Source organism: Zingiber officinale, chromosome 6A (genome assembly GCF_018446385.1).
Source record: "Zingiber officinale cultivar Zhangliang chromosome 6A, Zo_v1.1, whole genome shotgun sequence".
In the NCBI taxonomy this organism is placed as follows: Eukaryota; Viridiplantae; Streptophyta; class Magnoliopsida; order Zingiberales; family Zingiberaceae; genus Zingiber; species Zingiber officinale.
Window position 1 is genome coordinate 117,462,641 of NC_055997.1, and position 13,818 is coordinate 117,476,458.

The following is a 13,818-nucleotide window of genomic DNA, read 5'->3' on the forward strand; positions in this document are numbered from 1 at the left end:
TAATATCAAAACTATTATTTTTTTAATTTAAAAGTTGATTCATGAGTTTAACGAACATGTTCACGAGCTAACGAGCCGAGTATTACGAAGCTTGAGCTTGGTTTGTTTATTTTAACGAGCCTCATTAAACGAGCTCAAACGAGCTTTTATCGAATCGAGCTTCGAATAACTCACGAGCGGCTTGGTTCATTTACACACCCCTATATAAAATTAAAGAATACACTTTACTATAACTAATATAAATATTTATTATAACTATTCATTTTTAATCAGATTGACAAACTATATAAAGAAAATAAATCTTATTTAAATTCTCATAGGATAAAAAGAAAGGAGCGAGAACAAAGTTTATTTCCTAATTATTACGATATGACTATAATAAGAAAGTCTTGTGGCCTACTTAAATTAACAAATTTTACTTAACACCAGCAATTCTCTGATTAAAGATTTTAAATTATAAATTAAACAATTTTTGCTACCAAATTGAATACTCTATTTTTGGAAGATATAGACTCAATGGTTTTTTAATCTATAAAATGTAAGAAGTTCTTCGAATCTATGGTTCATCGAATGTACCATCTTTGTTTTTTTTTTTAACTTAGAGGAACCATTACATCTTTGTGATTGCATTTGCAATCACTCAACCCTCCTTGCTCTAAGGTATCATCCAAGCTCCTTCAAAAGCCTTAACATTAAGTCAACTTCGAATCAATAAACTTCCCAAACTCTATTGCCCACTGGCGCGCACAGATCAACTTTTCCACCAAATGACTGAGTAAACACACAACAATTCCAATGGAAACACCATGCAAATACACACCTTGAGTTACAAATATATCTGCTCCGAATACATCGATCAATCAAACTAGACATTTTTTGATCCCACAAATCATCTTTGTGCAATTGAATCACTTGAATAAGATTGTGATGCTGATCTGAGAAATGCTCTTCATCTCACTCGGAAATAGCAAACTCTGCATGATTTGCTTCACATCCACAGACATTATGGGGACATGTTCTTTAGTGTCCCTTCAGCTAGCTAAACTAAACATCAAGCTTCCATTTGGAAATAGCAGACTCTGCATGGTTTGCTTCACATCCACAGGCATTCATTGCGATGCAGATTGACAACTTGTTTCTGCGTAAAATCAACCGAGACGAGTCAGCAAACATCAAAATTCTGCAGCAATTCTTCCCTCAAAATCTCTTTGTTGCCTTTGCAGATGGACACGCTGATGGAGGTGTTCTCATATTTTGAAGATTTCTTGAAGCTGGCAACAATCAACAAAATTAGGGTGAATTTCTACGAGTATATTGTCAGCAAAATTATTGTAATCATTCTCATCTCTAGTGTTCCTCCATTAAGCTATATGATCTGCCACATCACTAATAATATTCAAATTATATATTAACTAGATACAAATGGAAATGATTAGACATGGTTCATAAGAAATAGATTTAAAACTTGACACAGGACTTTTGAAACATGCATAAAATGAGATCAAACATCACAGGTTTAGATGCCCACAAGCCGTGTTCATTTAGAAGGTTCACATACCCACAAGCTTTTAGTCAGGCATTTAATTATAGAGATGTCACTAGAAGGTGTCTTCTTTGCTGTGATAAAACTCAAATTCATCATCAGCCATTCTCCAGTTTATGGCCGAGAAAATGAAATATTGGATCCTCCATAGAATTTATGTTGGGATAAATGCCAAACAACTATGTAGTCATGCAATTGTGATTGGCTAGGACGATGTGCAAATTCAAGGAAAGAATGGGTTGATAAAAATTGTTTACAAATTCTAATGTTGAATAATTTACCAAATCATGCACACAACTTTTAGAAACACTCAAAACGTACACCCAAAGGGCACACTGTTCCCCAAAATGCTCCTTCGCCCATTGCAACCAGAACTAAAGTGTTGGATTGGTTTTTTGTTGCCTGAACCAAACTGAACTAAGGCAAAAAGCATAAACTTAGTTATTTCATCATGAATGACTTTAAAGAGCTCAAATTTATTTCAAATTTGCACAGTCACACTCCTAGTGATCCCCTGAATTCGTTCATATTTTCTTTCTAAATTTGAAGTCCTTAAGCACTCAGATTTATTCTAAATTTACTTTGTTGCATTCTTGATGGTCACCTGAATCCATCTATGTTATTATTATTTTTAATTTAGAGCCCTTTTGGTTTATTATTAGGAATCCAAGAACTTTAGAGCCAGCAAATACTTTTGATCAAGGGTGTTCATCAAATACTTTTGGCATAAAGTCATTAATGACGCTAAGGGCGAAAATAATAATAAAAAATCCATGGATTTAGGAGACTATCAAGAATACAATAATGTAAATTTAGATCAAATCTAAGCTCTTTAAGATTATCAATAAGCCGTTCCCAAAAAATCTTTGAATCATTAATGGCAAAAAGTCATACCCTAAAACTCTTAAGGATTCCAAATCTGGAAAAAAAAAACATGAATAGATTCAAGGGATCACCAGGAGTGCAACAACATAATTTGGTACAAATTTGAACTATAAAATAAATGACTATTGAGAGAAAATGTTTAATGAGATAATCAAATTTTCATCATTGTTCAATTTAGCTCAGGCAAACCAAAACTTGTTCAGTAGTTTAGTTTTGGGCTGCAATGGGCGGAGGGACATTTTGGGAAACAACTGAACTCTTTTATAAATATCAAACTTGAGTGCATGTTTTAAGTATTTCTTAAAGCCGAGTGCATGAATTCGTAAATTACAGAAAGGAAAACAATTGTATTAGTAAAATATTTATATATATATCTGAGGCATGGCTATACTTGGCATTGAAGAAACCTTTATGCATAGTAAGATTTTCATGATTGTATGTGCACTTTTTAGTATCTATTGCTAAATCTACTCTGGCACAGGTAGATTATAGGTAGATTCTCTAGATATTGAGAGATAAAGAAAGAATAAAGGATTTAGATTTCCACTCACTTGAATCAATTGACTTTCCACCAATTGATGTCCTCCTTGATACACTTGAGCCTAATGTCTCGATAGTAGTCAAAGATTGGCGCCTTCTTAATTTTGCATCACTGGTAATTGGCGTCTTCTCATCAAAGTTGGTCTTTTTGACAAATTTTGAGGTGGGTGTTTCTGTAGGACACATATTGTTCCTGAACATTTATAGATAGTTACAAGTCAACTAAATCTGAGTGTTTCCAGAAAAGAAAGTTGCTGACTGTGTCATAATTGCCACTATATCTAATCTACTACCTCTTCTCGGAGACATTGATCAGTCTGCCAATTGTCTGCAAGGATTTCCTCAAGTGAGATCCTTTGCTGATGGAAACTTTATTAAAACTTCTGTTGATAATTGATGTTCTGGTAGGAGTAGTAATCACATCAAACTTTCTTGCTCGATCAGGGGATCTTTGTTCTATTCTAGAACCACCTTCAATCCTTGGGATCCTACTCTCTGCATGTGCGGTTTGGCTACTTGGCAAAGGTTGATGGGGATCCTTGCCACTGCCACCAGCTACAGGGTTCTCATTGTTCATGTCAGCATTCACTTCTGAGACATCTAGCAAAACCACATTTCCACAATTATTTTCAATCTCCACGGGTGCTTCTGGACACACTTTTGATGATTGCTGCAACATGAGAAACTAATGAGAATAAAATAGAGAAGCTAAACTAAAGATTGCTTACATCTGAATCTGCATTTCTTTTTGCTTGCTGATTCTTTTCACAACTTAGTCCTTCATAACTCAATTTGCTATTACAAACTAAACTATACTCTGAAGTATATTTTAGCACCTGCATATCATCCGGATTGTTTGATGCTCTAATCTTTGAAGTGCTAGTGTTCTCAATGCTCAACCTTCGTGGACGTGGTGGAGTGCGATCAATCATTTTTCTTGACCTCTCTGCTACAGGAGTATGTTCTTTTGTCTTAGGTGCATGCATAACCTTGTTTCCTTCCTTGGCAGCCAAAGCCTTCTTGAGATTGTCTATCTGCTGATGAATCCATGGTTAGGACTTCCAGATTACAAAGAACAAAAGCATATACAATGGGGAAAGAAAAAAAATGTGTTCACTTAAATAAATTAAATAAATTGATCTTGAAAAAACTAAAAAACATGTAGGTGCTCCTTGACCCACTGCCATCCTTAGACCTTAGCTACAAAATAAAGGTGCAACATTTATATATTTCTAGAAATCATTTCCTTTACTTTAATAAAAGAATAAAAATAAAAATATTTCTCATAACAGAATGCTTCAACAAATTGTGGAACCACTAATATGGCTCATTCAATTATCTTGATATATTGGCACCTAATAGTGAGTGGACCCCCACAACAGAACACATACAAGAAATGCAGAAATGAAGTAGTCAAAATCTAAAATGTTTAAAACACTATAAAATGGTGCCAAAAAGGATTGTGATACCTGTTCTTTTAGTTCCTGGATTTCACTGCTTTCCTTGTTTTGGCGAGGAGTACCGAGTTCAACTGTTGATGTTCTTTGTGCAAATTTAAGTGTACTAATTGTTTCTCCATAAGAATCTGCTTCCGGGCTTACATGAGCAAGCATCAACATCTTTGCATTTCCACCTAGTAGTTAAAAGACAAACAGAAGATTTGAATGAAAACATATACTCAATTTAGTTATGAGATGAGCGATAGAAAGGATTGCATGTGGTTCAGAACCTAGTGAGTTCTGTAGGAGTTGTGTAAGCTTGCTATTTCTATATGGAATGTGGGAATTCTTCTGAGCCAAGGCCATAATAACATCTCCCAAACAAGAAAGTGATTTGTTAATAAATTGAGCTTCCTTCAAAGTATCCCCTGTGGCTTCTGATTTATCCACTCTCTCACTACCTGCAAGGTCAACTAAATGCAGGCAACTGGTTGTTGTGTTTCCAGACATGTCTTTACCATGCACATGAACTGTCAAGACACTGCTCATAAATAGAAATTAAAATCAGTAGTACAAATATTAGAAGAAACACAACTATCCATAAGAAAGGTTTAATTACTAGTTTATTGCAAACTTTTGAGGTTATAATAAACATTTTATGAACTTTTACTTTCTAATAAATACATCACGTTCTATCAATTACATGACATCATGTCATTTTGACACATTATTAAATTCTCTAATGATCAAGTTTGTCTTCTGTCAAGAAAAAATTGATTTATTTTAAATTTTGTAAAAAAGAATAATTGTTGATTCAGTAGACAGACATAACATTCTTCAAAACAATGCATTCTGCAAGTTAGTTTGTTGTTAGATCTGTTACAAAGTTGTTTTCAGATGACATTCTTTAATGATTAAGAATGTCATATATTACTACTTCTATCAAACAAAAGTTGATTTATTTTTTCTCTGAAAATTGTGATTAGAATTGATGAATTAATAGGCAGCTAATATTCTTCAAAACAATGTCATTCTATGAATTAGTTCGTTGGTAGATTTGTTACAAAGTAATTTTCATATTACATTACCTCATATATTGATGTATGTATGATTAAATTTTTAATTCTTTCTTCAAACTAGTATTTTTGTATGCCATTTTATGTCATTTTGACAATTCATTAAATTCTCCAATGATCAAGTATGCCAAAGTATTAATTTCGTATGACATTTTATAACAGTTTGATACTTCGTTAAATTCTCAAATAAGCAAATAAGTATATATTAACACTTCTATAGTTCTATTAGAATTGTTAAATGAGTATATGATGAACGTAATATTCATAAAAATGTTATTCTGTGTGTTAAGCCATGACTTTGCCAGATTTGTTACAAAGTTAAAAATGTGATGTGTGATAAAACTGAAAATCCATGATAGATTTGGTAGCCTCTCAAAAGTTCATGATATATTTGTTACATAGTAAAAAAAATGTGATGTACATTAAAAATGAAAATTCATGATACCTTTGATAAAACCTAAAAAATTCATGATAGATCTAGCATTTAACATAATAAATTCTTAGGTACCTGTGTGAGCGGCTGCTTCTATGGTTCATTGCAGTTGAGCTAAATGCCCGGTTCTTCTCTCCCAATCTCATCAAATTTAGAACATCAGCACTAGACTGAACAGACTGCATGGTGGCATTAGGAATGCTCAGCCCACCAAATCCCAAGGCATTCCTGATCTCTAACGTACTATTATAGTCAATCAACAATTGAAAAAAAAAAATTAATGGGTAACTGAAGTAAACTTGGGATGAAACTCAAAAGGATATTTTGAATTTGTTGCATCTTGACAGAGGAGGTCCCGGACTATCTCGTTATAGATCTCGACCATCTGTACATATATTTCATATGTGATGTCCTCGCGAACGCTGGATATGTGAAAGAGATCATTCAGAGCCATGTGATTGATTCCAATTTCCTCACATAAACCGGTTGATGTTCCACACTATTTCAATATCAATATACTAGAATAGTAAGTATCAAGAATTAAGATTTATCATTCATCAAGAACTGCAAATAAAAACTTAATATTTGTACCATGGTATAAGTTTTACCAGCCCCTGTTTGCCCATAAGCAAATATGCATACATTATACCCATCCATGACAGATCTTATTAAAGCTTGAGTTTCATTGTAGACTTCACCTGGATATTTAGATTTAGACATGAGTTAGTTTTCACTTTCATCAGTTGCTTCAGTGGCCAAGATGATAATAGAGTTGTAGATTGTTACATTGAGTAGTTTGTGGACCAAATACTTTGTTAAACTGGAAAACTTTGCGTGTATTGTGTGGTCTGTATGGATCAAAGACCATCAAAGAACCATCATTCCCTATGTACTCTATACAACTTTCTTGTGAATTGAAGATTGGTCTGATCCTGCAGAATACTCGAATATTTCCTGGAGAAAGGAAGTTAGATATCTGATTTGATCCATTCTATCTGTGCAAATGGAGGAAATCTACCTTTTAGTTCTTGAAGAATATTATACAAATTTCTATTTTCTTTGATGGCCTGATGGTATCCAGAAGCAGCAACAGATAACTCATGAATCTGTGTTGCTAAATAACATAGACAACAGAGAACAAGTTTAGCAGATAAGATTAATTCAGCATATCTTCAGAAAAGTGCCAGCATATAGTCGTCAGTTACTAATAATACAAATAACAATCACTTATCTACCTAATTGTATGAAATCTTTTTGTATCTGGGTTTGCAAATTGATGAATTCTGCTCTGGCTTCTGACAAAAGAATCTTCAGTTCCTGCAGAGTAAGTGAAACTTCTCCAGATTAGCCAAATTGTAAAATTAAACTTGCATCAAATCTGACATATGTACCTTTGATGCACTGCAGTTACAGAACAATTATAGAACAATTAAACTTCTCCAGACTGATTACTTTCTATTATGATCTAAAAAACACAAAGGTAATATCCTCAAAATGCTTGCCAGAAGTTGTCTTCAGAACAAATCTAATGTAGGACTTCTCCTCAAATATGGATTCACTAAAAGCATGAGTCAACTTAATGAGCATTTGTGATTAGGAAAGAGAAATTAGAGGTAGTTAGGAATATGTCTGAGCAATGTCCTTGATGTGATTCTTCTTGTTCATTTACTCAAGCATTACCATCTACTTGTATCATTTATTCTGTAGTAACTTGACACGATCCATTCTTCCATTTAATGTGCTTATAAATGAATGAAGGTCTATGTTTGACTATATTCTAAGGAAAATTAGAAGCTCATTATTCATACAAGCACATAATACCACTAATTCCTTTTCTTGTGCTTCCAATTGATTCCGATAGTTGTAATCACCATGTTCCAAGGGCAAACTACGATGCTGCAAATCCAAATAAATATGTTGTCAGTAATTTTGTTAAGATAAGGAACTTATCAAGCAATTATATTCTTTTTTTCATATAGATCAAACTTTACTCCATTTACTGGAACAAGTATTAATTAATTATTATCTGAAAAGTGCTTTTAGGTCAGATTAAAATGATTAAGAGTCAGATAAAGAAGATGTACCTTATCTAGTAAGTTGGTTGAACATCTACCTTTGGAATTTCCTTTCAACCAAAGGTCTTGAATGAATGATAACTTCAAAAATGCAGAAACAGGACTAAGATTAGACTTATACATACCTTGCAGAACTTCCAACAATAACCAAACACATGTAGCAGCAAGGATTCAGGAAAAAAATTGAAGCACAAGCTTACCATTCCTATAGTTACTTGAAATATGCACAACATAAAAGCATGGAAAGAATAATACATGCATAAAATTAAATGAATATCCCGTATCTTTTATGCTAATAGGTGTTGCTATATCCTTAATAAAAAAAAAAAATCCAAGCTGTATGTGTGAATTTAATGGCAATTGTAGAAATTAAATCATTTAATTGTCTATTTGAAAATAAGCAAAACACTTCTGGTGCATAATTTGTACTTCAGTTAGATAAAGATGAATTGAACATTTTATAATCATTTGCAAATGTTGGAACTTTGTTTTCTAGATGATCCATTAACAATTTTATTGATGGCACTTCCTTGTCTGTTTAACAATCAGTACTTGATTTTTCACAAATTTCAAGTATAACGCTCCTGCAGCCGCATCGGCTCATGCATGATTACATAAGGATTTATGATCACATTGCATCTTCTTATGATTACATAAGGATTTATGTGGGCTAAACCATAGTTATATTGAATCAAAAAATGGTTGAATTAGTGGATCAATTGGTTGAATTGTATCATACTGAGAACTAGCACAAATAATATGATTCATTGGATTGACCTCTTAATAGGTCAATTGCATATTTAATATAACAATCTTTTACATGGTGAGGTTGTGCCAAGCACAGCCCAACCCATGTTAGGCCAACCCATTTGGTAGTTGATACTTCTACACGGCTTCACCCAACACAATCTCAGTGCATTACCCAACCCTAAATAGGATCAGGTTGGAATAGTGCAACCAACAGTCAGATCAAACACACAGCCTGGAGTAGTATCAGGTCAGGTTGTGTCATCGGATCACTATATAAAATTTTGCGAAAAGAAAATGATGATCCAAAATCAATAGCCTTCTTACATGAGAAGATGATTATAGTGCACTGATCATGTCTATATTCAGAATCTTTCTCGGATACAAGAAAAGTAACAAAGCATTGATGAATTTAAATTCAATTTCAGTGCTAGATATTAAATACAATTATTATATCTACAATGATTATTAGATTAAAAAAGGTTAATTTATCACTATTAAGCAATATAAAAAGAATCTTGAGGTCTTAGAACTTATGTTGGCATTCACATCAACTAAAATGATGCACTTAAATTTGCTTTGCATCTTTTCTCCTCTTAATCAGATTTTACAAGTAACTGGTGAATATGTTTGCATTTGCATTAAATCATGTACCTGTTGATCATCCAAACAACTTGACATTATTTTGCTGAATAACTTAGCACGGTCCTGCCATGGAAAGGTTAGTTTAAGATAAAAGTATCTTAAGTATGAATGAGATATAGTAAAAAATGAAGTTTACTGTTTTTCCGTCATTCCATGAATCCACAAGGCTTTGATCAATGTTCTCTTTTGAATTCAACATCAAATTGGAAAGCACTGTGACAAGGGAGCCTAATGCATCTGGATAAATAAGGAACAAAATAAGAACCATAGGGCAGTTCTTGGATGTTCTAATAAATAGCATTCATTTATCTACTATAGATAATTAAACTTCTTAAGAGAACCATCGAGAAGTGCTCTTGGATGTTCTAAAAAATGACACTCATTGACCTACCATGGGGAATTACACTTCTTGAGATAAGAAACACTTTGAAAGGGAATACATAATTTTTTATATTGACCTATCTTGGATCAGAATTCCAATTGGCAAAATTTATGGAACTGTCAGGTCTCCTCTAAGTAGCCCTACCACTTTCCTTCTTACGTTACTAATTTTACCACATTTAAGTTAACAGTAGTTCAGTAAACTGCCTAAACGATGTAATTCCATTTCATATTATCAAGCAAAGGAGTTACTTTTTATATTTAAGAATTGTTTATGCGATGCTATGATGTCAGAATTCATTTGTTCTAAGAATTGGTTTCAATCAAATTATAATTAACACCTTGATCATTTAGATCCTTGGCCTTGGTGGATTGTTGCATCTTGGCAGTTGACATATCTAAACATTTGCTACGAAGAGATCCAGATGAGGTAACATGTGGTTTGATTCGTGAAGTGGATAGTAGAGGAAGTGGAGATTTGAGATGCTTCCACCCATTACCACCATTGGATTGCTGGAAATCATGATAGGTTTTTAAAGTGAGAATGCAATCGACAACTTTAGCAGCCGAACCAATCTCCTCGTTGTCCTGTTACAAAATGATTGTTTCCGTGAAAAGTGAAACAACTTGAAGAAAATATTTTATGCCCATGGTTAACAATGCCTAACCCTTTCAAGATCTGAAGCCTCGAAGCTTGGCAGCTTGAGCTCCTCAACCGCGACTAAGAAGTTTCTAATGTTCTCGAAATATTGATAGGCGGGTAAAGGTTGGGTGTCCCAGGCGGTGCCTGCGGATTGATTTACAACCACCTTTACAAAGCATCAGAGAAGAAGAAAAGAAAAGAAAGAAGATGTTAGATCATAGTGAAAAAAGGAACGATACGACCATGGAAAAAAAAAATGAAGCCAACTGATCACATTACTTTGGGAATAGCACCAGGCTGAATCTTGTTGATGGCATTGCAAAGGACGATGCCACTCCTCAAACAGGCATGAAATTCCTTCTCAGTGGGCAGAGGAGGCAATCGAAGAGGTCCCACGATACTCTCGAGCCAGCTGGCGGCTTCATATCGCCTCAGAGCTGCCAAAATTGGAACAAGATTTCCTCAGATTCTAAGTAAAAAATCTATAATCGATCAAATGAACTCAATCTGCGAAAAGAAACCTATATTGTTGGCAAAAAAAAAAAATCACAAACCGAATAACTCCCAAACTCGTGTAGGGAATGAAAATGCGTAGTTTTCAAACCATAAAGTACACTTTTCGGCACAGAAAAACCCAAACTTTAGTAGAAGCTTTTCTGTGCGAGAAGAGGGGGAAAAAACGACCCCGTTTCGGAAACAAAACCGAGAGCGACTAGAAGTATACGGATAAAGAAGAAGGTAGCGCACCAGCTTCTTCGGCCTTTCTCGAGGCTAACCGGCCATCGCGAAAGGACAACCTGCAAGGCTCCTCGTTTCTTCGCCCCCCGTCTTCCATTCTTCTTCTTCTTCGAGCAAAGGAAGAGTGCGGTAGGCAAGAACGGAAAGAAAGCGTTTCGCGATTGCTGGGCGAGGAAGTGGAAAAGGAAACTGCGAGATTGGAAGGTTCAAAATATAGAAATGAATGGAGAGAGAGACAGAGTTCGAATTCGAATCGGTAGGTCCGCTGCCGACGATAATGCCGTTGACAAACGATCCGAACCCTTAAACCTTGGCCCTCATCGTTGGAGCTTCGATCGACGGACGATACCAGTCGCGATAGATCGCCACCTCAGCCCTCGAGCAACTGATCGATCGTATGCTAGATTTGGTTCAGGGATGTCAACGTGCAGTTGTCGCGTCGATCCGCACAGCTCGATTATATCCGAATCAATGCGACTGTATAATTGAATCACGGTGGAACGAAAATACTTGTGCTCGACTCTCGAATCAACCCGACCGTGCGTGCGTGCTATTCTCGGGTTGATCCCGTTAGTTATGTAGCACGACTTGAGTCTGCTCAAGTTGCGTCATGTCTGCCTCCAATGAGATCATTTCCTCTCGACTAAAAAAATTGATCAGGAAATAGACCACTAATAATTATAGTTGAATCGTATTACAATCCCTCCTTGAGGTTCAGGTGATCCAGTTAGTTATGTAGCAAGACTAGAGTCTACTCAGCTTGCATGATGTCTATCCCAAATGAGATCAGATTCTTTAATCCAAAAAAAAAAAAAGAAATGAATCACTTATAATTATAATCGGATCGTATTGCAAGCCCTCCCTAGAATTCATCGTCCCTCCGAGTTATAGTTTAGACCAGAGCAGGTGATCGGAGGCCTCCGACAATTGACAAGTGGTCAGACTACCTAGCACTAAGCTAAGGTGGCCTCCCGCCACCCATTCCAACCCAAAATATAAACTAAAGGACAGTGAACTTATAGAGGGATCACAACTAATTATGGCCGGATCGCGACCATGATTCAACCACAATTGTAAATGATTCATCCCCTAATTCACTTTTTTTTTTGACCAAGAGATATGGCCTTGCCCCGAATGCTCGGAGCTCAATTCCAACCTATTACAGTAAAATGTGAAGTTGTTATCTTAATGGTCCTTTTAAAACGACTCCATACACTCTAAAAGAAATAAATCATGGAGGCATTTATTCTAACACAACTCTTTTATATAGAGAGGTTAGACATCCAACAAAATATTTTCGCACTAGCTGGAAATTGACCTTAAGATATATTGCAATAAATATTCATGCAAGCACCAATTATGTCAACTCATGCATGGAGGCACTCATGAGCCAACCTATTGATGCAAATTTGATAATGATCATGTCAAACGTCTTTCATCGTTGGCCTCATGATGAGATGAAGGAATGTAAATCATATTCTAAGTGAGCCCCTAAAATGAGAGAAATATTTGTCATAGTCAGGACATAAACCCTTGTAAATCGTAGGGATCTCATAAGCCAACCTATTCTATAAAAAAGTGAAAGTCATCACCTTGATAACCCCCATGTGGATTAAGACGTATATGAGATGGAGGTGAATAACGTGGTTTTAAAAAACTTTTCTTTTACCTTTAAAAAAAACAAATATGTGCAGCATAAAATTAAATACGAAAACAAAAGCAAGTAAAAAGGCACATGTTCAATTTTACTTTGTTCGGAGTATTCTGCGGCTCCTACTCCAAGACTCTGGTCTTGCTAACCTATCAATAAATAATCAACTAATAACCTATTCCGAAACAACCAAAAGAGGGGATTGAGTACAAAAATAATAATAGGAACAATGTAACAAGCTACACTTTCCTTTTGCAACAATTAAGTATAGAATTTAAACTTCGTTACCCAACACTCTTTGTACACAGTCGGCTCGAGCTCGGTGTTGGGTGAGTTCTCAGTAGTAGTCAAACTCAACAAAGTCGTAGCAGGGCAGCAGTAGAAAGTTAGAGCAGTCGGAACGCCAACGACATGTAAAAGCTCGTAGAATTTATGTTATTGAAGTCTTGGTTAAATGTCTTTTTTATAAGAGATGGAAGGCACCTTCCATAGCATTGAAGACATCTTCAATGCGTTCTATCCCTTAAAATGTAGCTCCTTATCATCGACGATGTCTCTGCCTTATCCGACTGAAGATGTCTTCCAAGTACTCGAAGGTGCCTTCCATGAACAGTACTCAAGGCGCCTTCCGTTGCCTGGGAGGCACCTCAAGTACTATTCACCTGAAACCTTTTGTGCTTCATTTGCCATGCAACAAGTGTTAGTTCAACACAAAAATATTTAACCTGCAAAATAAGGTTAGCACAATAATAATATGATTAATTTATGACTTAGACCCTGTACTCCAGACCATGATCAAGTCAGTGTCTCAATTTAAGTTTCTAAAATAAACCTAAATTGAACTGATGTCTACTGTCCCCTTAATCGGGACATGTTCTTACTGAGTCACTCTCCTCAAATGACTAAACTTACCTCCACTTATTAAGCGTCAAGTTATCTTCTTAACATCCAATCTGACCCACTATGTCTTCTTGTCTGAATCGCATATCCAGACTTTATATACTAGGATCTCCTGTCGAAAT

General features: G+C 35.3%; 1 protein-coding gene across 2 annotated transcripts; it reads right to left on the bottom strand.

Annotated features, from left to right (window-relative positions):
• Positions 1 to 615: 615 nt before the first annotated feature.
• On the bottom strand, positions 616 to 11,362 carry LOC121997672 (kinesin-like protein KIN-14A). 2 transcript variants are annotated; one of them, XM_042552221.1, is made up of 20 exons: positions 11,155 to 11,362; positions 10,687 to 10,844; positions 10,433 to 10,573; positions 10,106 to 10,352; positions 9,520 to 9,620; positions 9,393 to 9,446; positions 8,001 to 8,072; positions 7,738 to 7,812; positions 7,152 to 7,233; positions 6,935 to 7,030; positions 6,703 to 6,870; positions 6,508 to 6,614; positions 6,240 to 6,415; positions 5,992 to 6,156; positions 4,698 to 4,948; positions 4,438 to 4,601; positions 3,697 to 4,002; positions 3,262 to 3,638; positions 2,980 to 3,161; positions 616 to 1,271 (listed from the first exon to the last, which is right to left on the bottom strand). In XM_042552221.1, exons 1-20 carry the CDS (start codon positions 11,240 to 11,242, stop codon positions 1,198 to 1,200), a joined length of 3,084 nt encoding a protein of 1,027 aa, XP_042408155.1. In that variant the 5' UTR covers positions 11,243 to 11,362; the 3' UTR covers positions 616 to 1,197. The 2 variants fall into 2 exon arrangements, with proteins under 2 accessions (XP_042408155.1, XP_042408156.1); XM_042552222.1 differs by having other exon boundaries at positions 3,805 to 4,002; positions 11,155 to 11,357.
• Positions 11,363 to 13,818: the final 2,456 nt, after the last annotated feature.